Source organism: Syngnathus floridae, chromosome 1 (genome assembly GCF_059516105.1).
Source record: "Syngnathus floridae isolate MCC-2025c chromosome 1, RoL_Sflo_1.0, whole genome shotgun sequence".
Classification (NCBI taxonomy): Eukaryota; Metazoa; Chordata; class Actinopteri; order Syngnathiformes; family Syngnathidae; genus Syngnathus; species Syngnathus floridae.
Genome location: NC_142413.1, coordinates 22,842,188 through 22,852,213, shown reverse-complemented (window position 1 = coordinate 22,852,213; position 10,026 = coordinate 22,842,188). Strand labels below are relative to the sequence as shown.

Here is a 10,026-nt window from a genome sequence, read left to right as displayed (position 1 = left end):
TGGCTTGCTGATCCACCAAGAATGCTTGCATATGACAATCGCGTCTAAAATCTCATTTTAACTCCTTGGCTGTCATTGAACAGTGAAGTCAAAGATGACAAGCACTGACGTAATCATCAAGGAAGCAATGATGTCACTTTAAGGGGTTACAATTACACGATGTGTGGTGAAAATTTACATTTTAAATCCAAGGATTCTTGTTTAAACTGCATGTGTCCTTAGTTTTAAATAGAATAAAAAAAGGTTGTTTACCCTTAAAATATATAGGTATTTAAATTCTTCATTACAGTTATGTTTTATGTTTAATAAAAATAAATCAACCAATCATTTAATAAAACAACAATACAAAAAATGTTAAATGAATGTGTATTTTTGTGACTTTGCAATGGTCAACTGTTAATGTGCCGAATACAATAACATAATCAAAAAATATATTTGAGAAAAAACTGTCTAAAAGTGATGCAATTTTTTATTTAAAAACTAATAATATATAATCAAAGAATGTATTTGAGAAAAAACTGTCTAAAAGTGATGCAATTTTTTATTTAAAAACCATGCTCATGTTAAACTTGTTATATAAGTAACTTCATTGATTAATTTAAAGTGTACTAATTTCTATTTAAAATCGTTTAAAACGTATTTCATGAGAGGAATACAAAATAATAAATGCATTTCAATAAACCAATTTGGAAATTTATTCAACAAGTATTATGTGACTTGCATGACTCACTGACTTATTTGTTGGACCATATTAAATGACAGCCCTTTTAAAATTTGTTAAACGGGCAACTTTTTAGTTAGTGGAGGCAAATTGCATATGCAAAATTGTGGTTGATATACAAACTGAAATAGGTGCCTCTATTAGTTCCAAATTCCAATTTCATTGCCTCAAAGTTGACTGTTGCAGCATAATTTACACCAACATATCCTAAAAATTTCTATTGTAATGTCTGCATTATATTACACACCCGAATACAAGGCGCACCAGCTAAAATTTGCGAAAACTCCTGTTTTGTTCATATACAAGCTGCACAGGACCACAACCACAGGCGTTTTAAGGTTTCATTTCCATACATAAGACAATATGCGCAAATCATACAAAATCATGAAAAATTCATAGATAAACCGCACTATAAGCCGCAGGGTTCAAAGCTTGTGCAAAAAGTAATGGCTTATAGTCTGGAAAATATGGTACATATTTAGAGCGATCGGGGTGAGCATTAGCAGTAACTGGCAACTGGATTAAGTACTACGTATTGACTTTCCTATGCAGCACAGCAGTACTTTGTTTTATTAACTAAATATGTGGTAATATTTCTAAATACCTTATTGAAATGAAAGGTTTAAAAACCTTATGAAAATTCCAGCCAGTAAGGTAAGCAACTGTTTTGACATATTTGGAATGAGATATTTGGACTTTATTACAATATTCCTCTCTTGAGATTACAGTACAAGGAACTCATTTTAGAACACACATATTGTGTTTGTAGTTAATATAGATAAGAGCTAAACCAGTACAAGCATCCCTCGGTATGGTGGGGACGATAGAGCAGATAGCACATTGCGGAAGCTCTAACCCCCGATATGTAACTTCTCCAATTCTTCTGCTTGCACAAGCTCCACACTTTCTTGCATCTTACTTCTTTCAAAGCCATAAAGCGGTGATAAGAAAGTGGAGTGCCCATAGTTATATTTACCATGCCACTGTGTTTGCAGAAAGGATCCTGGTGAATCACACGAAGGGGGTTTCGAGGGAGGAAACGGATTGGAAAACCGGTAAGAGCTCATCAGTATAAACATCATGAGTGATATTGTGGCTATCAACTCAATAAGGAGGTGAATGATGATCAAATTATTAGTTGAGGATAAAATTCCAAATCCTTACTGAATATCCCTACGTGTCATCATAACAGTGTTCCATCGGGAGTGTCAAACCTAAATTCCACTCCATTTTATTAAATCATGCCGCAATCTTCCCACACAGAAAAAGCTGCATACCTTACATACATTACATATGGAATGCCAATTACTTCTCCAGAACTTGGTTTTGGGCCAGATGAAAGCCCTTATATGGATTGTGACATCACATATTATACTTGAAAGAGAGTCGGTAACTGCAGTAATAATTTATCACAGGGGATAAAGAATCTATGTGTTGTTTATGGACAGTTGACACTATTTCTGATCAAATACCTGTTGCGTAACACTGGAGCAAATTGCACCTGTTTACAACTGCCTGCTGTGACCAGAGAATGAATAGCTTCTGAAAGCAACATCCAGAAGCAAAACTTTTTGCTTTCTGTGCATTATAAATTCGTGCAATCAGCAGAAACAAAATTCCAGTAACAGCTACATCCAGTAATTTATTCTGAGCTGGTTGGGACACATCTATTTATTTTCTTTCCTAATGGATTACATGTCAGCTAGAAAATACAGACACATGAGGTAATTTGTAGAAAGCAAGCAACTTTCACTGGGCCTTGCCTCAAAATGTGTTTATTCCATTTTGCTGATGTGTTTGTGCTTTGACCTCAGAGAGTGTCCGTGCCTGTGCCGAAGAAACCTGCTCCATCCTGCTTCAATGACTACCGCCCCGTGGCACTGACACCCATTGTCATGAAGTGCTTTGAGCGGCTTGTCATGGAGCACATCAGGTCCATTCTCCCCCCCACCATAGACCCCTTCCAGTTTGCGTACCGAGCCAAACGGTCCTCTGAGGATGCCATCTGCTCTGCCCTCCACTCAACCCTCACCCACCTGGAGAGGAGGGACTCATATGTGCGATTGCTGTTTGTGGACTTCAGTTCTGCATTCAACACCATTGTACCACAGCGACTCATCTGCAAACTCGACAAGCTGGGCCTCAGTACCTACCTATGCAACTGGCTACTGGACTTCCTCTGTCAGAGGCCTCAGGTAGTACGTGTTGGCGACAATATCTCCGCCAGCATCACGCTGAGCACGGGGGCCCCCCAAGGGTGCTTGCTCAGTCCGCTGCTCTTCACCCTGCTGACACATGACTGCACTGCGATTTACAGCAGCAACCGCATGCTGAAATATGCCGACGACACGACTCTGGTGGGTCTCATCACCGGGGGCGACGAGACTCAATACAGGTTGGAGGTCGACCTTCTGGCCACGTGGTGCAGGGACAACAACCTCCTGCTGAACGTCGACAAGACCAAGGAGATTGTTGTTGACTTCCGGAAGGGTCGCACCCACTGACCATCGACGGTGCTGTGGTGGAGAGAGTGAGCAGCACCAGATTCCTGGGGGTGCACATCTGTGAGGACCTCTCCTGGACCACCAACGCTGCATCACTGGCGAAGAAATCTCAGCGCCGCCTGTACTTCCTGCGGAAACTCAGGCGAGCGAGTGCTCCTCCGGCCATCATGACCTCATTCTACCGTGGCACCATTGAGAGCGTCCTCTCCAGTTGTATCGCTATGTGGGGTGGTTGCTGCACTGAATGCAACATGAAGGCCCTGCAGCGCATAGTGACCACAGCTGGTAAGATTATTGGTGCTTCACTCCCCTCCCTGAAGGACATTTGCACCTCCCATCTCACCCGCAAGGCGACCACGATTGTGTGTGATGTGAGTCACCCCGCTCACTCCTTGTTTGATCTTCTGCCCTCTGGGAAGAGGTACAGGAGCCTGCGCTCCCGCACCACCAGACTGACCAACAGCTTCATACTCCAGGCTGTTAGGATCCTGAACTCTCTCCCCCCTCTTGTGTAACATCCTGTACTTTTGCGCTATATTCTGACTGTCTGCTGTATGCACACTTGCTCCATTTTTGCTCTTCTTATTTATTATGTTATTTGTTTATTTATTATTTATTCATCGCTCTTATTTATTCATTGTTTGTGCCTTCTTGTTTTTACTTTTTGTGTTGTTTGCTAGTATGTATCTTGTCACGGTGGGATAGTGGGAAACGTAATTTCGATCTCTTTGTATGTCTTGGCATGTGAAGAAATTGACAATAAAGCAGACTTTGACTTTGACTTTGATAATATATTAAATATAATATAAATATCCCAGAGACATTACCAAGAGAATTCAATATACAGTAGAACCCGTAACTCGACGACCTCGGTACTCTACATATTCTGAGTTTGACGTAAAATGTCGGGAAATCTTTGCCTCTGAACTCAAAGCTTTGGAATCCGACCCGACTCACGTGACTTTTGTAAAGAAATATATGAACTGTACAGTTTGTGCTTCGGTCACATATCGTTTGTTGGCCTTGTTGTTTAGCGGGTTTTGAACCATTGTGACACCTGACTGCGGTCGTCTGCAGTACACGTCCGGAAAGCTCCACAAGATAACGGGGGTTCACCCTGGAGAGTTGAGTTCACAACTGCAACGGAACCCCTCAACGACACTCCTTCTGGAACAAATTAGCGTGGAGTTTCTACTTTATTGCATTTGGTCAAGTAATAACCATCATGTGGATTGAAGCAAGCCACCGCTGTTGTCCAAGGGTTCATTTTCCTAGCTCAGTATATATTCCACCAGGTCTACGTGGAAAACAATCCCCATATCCTGCAGCCAGCTCCCACAGAAGGTCATTACCTGACCATATTCCATTTCTTCTACTGATCACACCCAGCCAACCTGTTGATGATGCACACTGAGGCTCCGGCAGGTCCGATTTAATGACGCCTCTGTAGTATTTTTCAAAGCGGCTTTCTCTTGTTAAGCCAAACAGCTCTGGAGGTGAGGATGAGATGACACATTCCTCAGAAGCCGTTGAATGTCACGGATGACAAGCTTTATTACAACCATCTAAAAAACAATGTCAGCAGCCGGAAATAGAAGAGAACCTGTGGGCGTCGTTGAGTCCCCCTTGGATCATGGTATGTCAGCAAGTTTGCTGCCGTACAGAACGACATCCAGCCTGCAAATGACATCAAGGAGATGGAGCGGGAAGACGAGGAGGTCATCAGATCCTCCGCTGATGTCCCCCAGAGCAGAGGTCTCGGCCAATTTGAAACACAGGCTGGCAGAAAGCACTTCTAAGGGACTGGAAAAGTTCCAAGTACCTCTCTCCTTCAGAGAAGCCCTTTCCATTTGTTCTCCCGATAGGCTATTAGTGGAGTAGGAAGAGCCACTTTAACTGTGACAGATAACCAGGCAGCATCATTAGCTTTATTAGTCTCACTCTTTATTTGCTTTCTTTTACTTGGAGAGTGAGTTTCTTTTGGCGTGTGTGTGTGTGTGTGTATGTGTGCGTGCGTGCGTGTGGGTGGGTGATGTAAAAAAAAAAGAAATTGTTATCCTGGTACTCGAACTGTGTATTAATACAGTCCCCTCCAAAAGTATTGGGACGTTATGTTGTGTACTGAAAGACGGGTTTCAGAAAAAAATATGAAGATTAGATAAAAGTTCAGAGTTCCAGCTTTTATTTCATGTTATTTACATCTAGATGTGTTCAAAAACTCAAGACAGTGAAGACACCCACTGTTCAAATGAGTGGATTGGAACGGACATTATTAAATTAAAGTGAAAAACATATATTATTTTGAGGCATAACCTTAATTGTAATGACTGCATCAAGTCCAAGGCCCACGGACTTCACCAGGTTGTTTTATTCTTCATTTTAAATTATTTTCCAGGCCTTTTTGTGCAGTTCTTGTTTATTTCTGGGGGTTTTCCTCTTCCGTCTCCTCTTCAAGTTATAAAATGCATGCTCTATTGTCCAGTGACTGACTTGGCAAGTCAAAGACCTTCCACATTTGCCTCCTATCGAAGTCTTTTAACCTCTACCAAAGTGAAGGAAAGACATTTTTATGTGTAAATCAAAAATGATTATTATGAATTTTATAGGGATGAAAGGCCATAGTATACGTATGTCTAAATCTAAATGATTATTATGAATTTTATAATTTTTATATGAACTGTCTGGATAATATTACCTTTACAAAGCAATGCAAAACAGTTCCTTATACCTACAAACTCTAAGTGGGTGATTTACACAAAATCTGTGCAACTCCCCTCAATCCACTTTTATGACCTAAATACAATTTGTCACCAGTAAATCAACACAATAAGACATTTTTATTCCGGACTTAAAGGTGCGTGTACATTATCGCCCCGTATTATCGTTATTGTAGCAAAACACATTATAAATCTTGTAGATACATAAATACCAAACGCAATGCTTTACCAAAATGTAGGGGAGGAAAAAAAAAACACATTATTGATGGTTAAGCTCATGTAAAGTGCAAAAAATAACCTCTGAGAGTTCATTGTGACCATAAGATTTTCTAAACATTCCAGCACATTGTATTAATTTCTAATTCTTCTATCAAGCTCTCACTTAACCCTTTCACTACCCGCTAGACCAAAAGCAGCTGAACATTGGATAGATGGCATGATTTTAAAGGAATGATTTAACATTTACAATACACTTTGTTATTGTAGACCTCAAATACGGGTATCCTGACGCACCCTAGATGAGATGAAGATATAAGTAGTCTCTATGAAAATGATAATCTTTTCAGCAAAAGTTGTATGTATCCAAAATAATGGCAGTTAAATATAATACAAACATCATCTGTCCCAAACAAACAGTGCTTCTTTTTTTTTGTTTGTTTTAAAGGGAGGTAGGGGATAACTTTTCTTCCTGTATTACACAAAAGTGTCATTTTACCAAGACACTTCCACCTTCCAGGGTGCCAATTTAATGTCCCCCACTTTGACTCTCCTCTACGTCACTGAGATGAGAAGATTCTCCATCACTGCAGTGGCAGGAGGTGCTTTTAGTGAGCTCACTTTTAGGTCCGAGTATGATGAGGTGCGAAGAGGAAGAGCCCCTCCGCTCTCCCCGCGGGCTTTGCTCTGGCATGTGAGTGTGGCTCATGTTCCTCCTGCAGGAGGCTCTTTCCGCGGAGCCCGGATGATGCTGGACCACCCCGGCCAGGAGCTCCGACAGCTCAGTGATGTAAATCTGCGCCATTTGAAGGGTGTCATACTTGGACAGCTTCTTCTCGTTTTCCAGCGAGGGAATGACGCTCCTCAACTCGTCGAAGGCTTTGTTAAGGCCGTGCATCCTCCTCCTCTCCCGGGCATTGGCTGCCACCCGCCGGTGTCTGTGCGGGCCGCGATGTGGTGGTGTGTCACCCGACTCCATGCGGCCGGACTCGGGAATCCCCACGGTGGAGACGGGGCTCAGCATCTCCGGCGCAAGGTGCTCCGGCACATCTGTCCTAGTGGAAAAGACGCGCAGGGAGTTGGGACAAATCCAGTTTTTGTGCTCCTCTGCTTGCTGAGTCCAGATTGGAAGCTCTGCTTTAGTACTCATGGTGAAATGCTCACAAGTTGTCTGCACTGCAACATGTATGCAACAATTTATACAACTGTCCCCCTCCCAAGTTGCCCCCACCCCCACCCCACCAGTGTCACTGACTCTTGACAGGTCAGCAGTAGCCAACCCCCTCTGAGCCTGTCAAGCAATTACACAAAGCGTTGACTTTTTGGGACCTATTGTGCATTGTAACTCAATCACTACTTTATTATTAAATCTATGCAGAAGGTAGGCTAGTGTAGAAATAATTTCAAAGAGAAAGACTCCCAAGTTCAATTGTCAATAAACTGCCTGGCTTTAAATCAGTCGGCAAATGCAACAGAATTGACGTTGTTGCACATGCCTCAAACATATGTTGGGAGTTTGAACAGAAACTTTGAACAGTTGGACATGTGTATTTCAAAGTTTAGAGAAGGCAAGTTTACTCTAAGATTAAAGTGCATTTTGGGTTTATCCTGAGATTTCACCTGCAAGCTCAATATCCCTTTTTTTCTGGATAATTAAACAAATGTAGGGAGAAAGTAGTAGACAAAAAGATTGCCCTTGGCGCATCATTTGGAGAATGTTCATCTTAAATGAGGAAAAAGATTGTCATTTGAAGTGTCTGTCACGGCAGTTTGTGGAAAATGGATTCGGATCTATTTCACATGGCTGTTAATTGGCCCTCGAGGCGGGTTTGTTCTCAAACAAATTGTAAACACTATTTACAGAAGACTAATAAAAGGAACAGGTGGAAGGCAAAGGGCCCAGACACACCTGTCTGTGGCAAAGCTTAGGTGACTGATAAGTAAAGCCATTTATGGATCATTAAATATATTATACATACCCATGGCACACTGTACGGATAAAGCAACAACAAAAAAACAGTCCCATTACATTGGAATATATGGACATATTTCTAGTTTCCATACCAGCAGTACCTTTACCAATCTTGACATATGTATTTTAATTGCAGTTTGCACGTCACACAAGCAGCTCATTTCTAAAGGTTTGCTGTTTGTCAAGAAGGTTAATATGACAGTTGTATTTAACCTGTTCTGACCAACAATACTGTTGCTGTACAACTATGGCAACTTTAGAAAGTGTCGCTGCGACATGTATGCCACATGGGGCTCTAAGCCATAGTCATAAAAAATGCTTTGTATGTTACAATAAGAAAAAAAAACTGGTTAGTAAATACAATGTGTCTTTCCAAATACGTATACAGTTGTTTAACGCGAAACATAATTTAAATGTAAACAAAAATAATGGATAAATAAACTGACTTTCATACCATTTACGGTTCATTTACTTTTATTTCAGATTAATCTTAACCTATAAATCTGTTCTAGCAAACAGCTACAAATAGAAAATGACAAATAAATACATTATTCCCCATTTGCTTGAAGCTTTTGCAAACATATTAGACTTGGCAGGGTTCTGAGCTCTGCACTACACTGAGTCTTCAGCTTATTTATGAATGTATACAAATCAAAGATGAACTCAAAGACAAATTCTGTTCTGAGGCCAGCGTGCCTATCATCTGCTGTCCCCTGGCACCGCAACACAAGACGAGTCGCCCACGTCTCCCATATGCCGGTCACCGCGGCGACTCGGCTTTCATGCCGACGTGTCGCGCTCTGACACAAGAGCTAATGCCTCATTAGGTCATCAATTACAAGTGAGGAACCTCCTCAGCACTGGTGCACAACATCAGATGTGTTTGCGAGCACTTGCACTCGAACAAATTAAGCGGTTCTTTTTTTCGTCCGCTGTTTGTGTGGCAAGCATGACTGAGCACCACTAGAGAAAATCACCGTGACCTGCCTGGCTGCCAGCAGTGTAATGAGGCCTGCTTTTAGTTGAATAAATTGGCACACTCCGTCCCGGGGTGTCCATTCAGTTCGGGTGCTGCATGAATATTTTATTCCTTCAGCCCCACTGGCAGAGCAACAGCCTGCAGCCCTACGCCCTGCCTTTGAAAAAACGCAGTCACACTTCCCATCTGGTGCGGGGCCGGGCAGGGAGGTGTGAGGAACATTTTGAAGGTCAACGCCTCGTGACCTCCTGCAGGGGAGACACTGATGCCTCCCAGCAGGTACCAGCCAGGGAGGGGACACATACTGACACTGTTGCAACTCTCAGTGTAGCAGGATGACGGGTAGACTGCATGCAGCCTATAAGTTTATCCTAAAAAAAACATCTTGTTAAGACTTTTAATCACCAACTGAAGATGTCTTCTTGAATAATCTGAAAAGACAGACTCAACACCTTCGGGGTGAACTGGATTGCGACAATTTGAGGACTGTCAAGGATATTGTCATGAAATGCAGATTGAATGTTTTGTCACTGAAATGATCATCAGTAAATGTTTTAAAAAAAAAAAAAACATAGAATTGAGATTTTGGCTTCTGTTGATCTTTAAAAAGTGGTAATTAAAGAAAAATTATTTCTGTGCGGAACAGCATGTTGCGTTTGGAAATTCGTGACGTAATGCACCATGAAGATGTAGCATATTGTTTTTTGCCATTCCTCAGCATGCTTGAAGATGATCAACAACACCCTAGTTGGAGTTTACTGAAAAAAAAACCTACTAACAAAAACAACACGTGTTGCATACTTAAATACAAGACATGCTTTGTTTTTAAAACATCACTCATGCTTAAATCATTGTAAAATCTCACTGACATACTAACGGCAAATTATCATTGACTTATCATTGAATAATATGCCTTG

The 10,026-nt window shown here is 41.5% G+C and overlaps 1 protein-coding gene across 1 annotated transcript; it reads right to left on the bottom strand.

Moving 5' to 3' along the window:
• Nucleotides 1-5,496: 5,496 nt before the first annotated feature.
• On the bottom strand, nucleotides 5,497-7,341 carry atoh1b (atonal bHLH transcription factor 1b). Its single transcript, XM_088381988.1, has one exon. The coding sequence runs from the start codon at nucleotides 7,306-7,308 to the stop codon at nucleotides 6,688-6,690; it is 621 nt and encodes a 206-aa protein (XP_088238114.1). The 5' UTR covers nucleotides 7,309-7,341; the 3' UTR covers nucleotides 5,497-6,687.
• Nucleotides 7,342-10,026: the final 2,685 nt, after the last annotated feature.

Coding starts and splice junctions, on each gene's coding strand:
- atoh1b (XM_088381988.1), bottom strand. CDS start 7,308: ATGAGTACTAAAGCAGAGCTTCCAATCTGGACTCAGCAAGCAGAGGAG.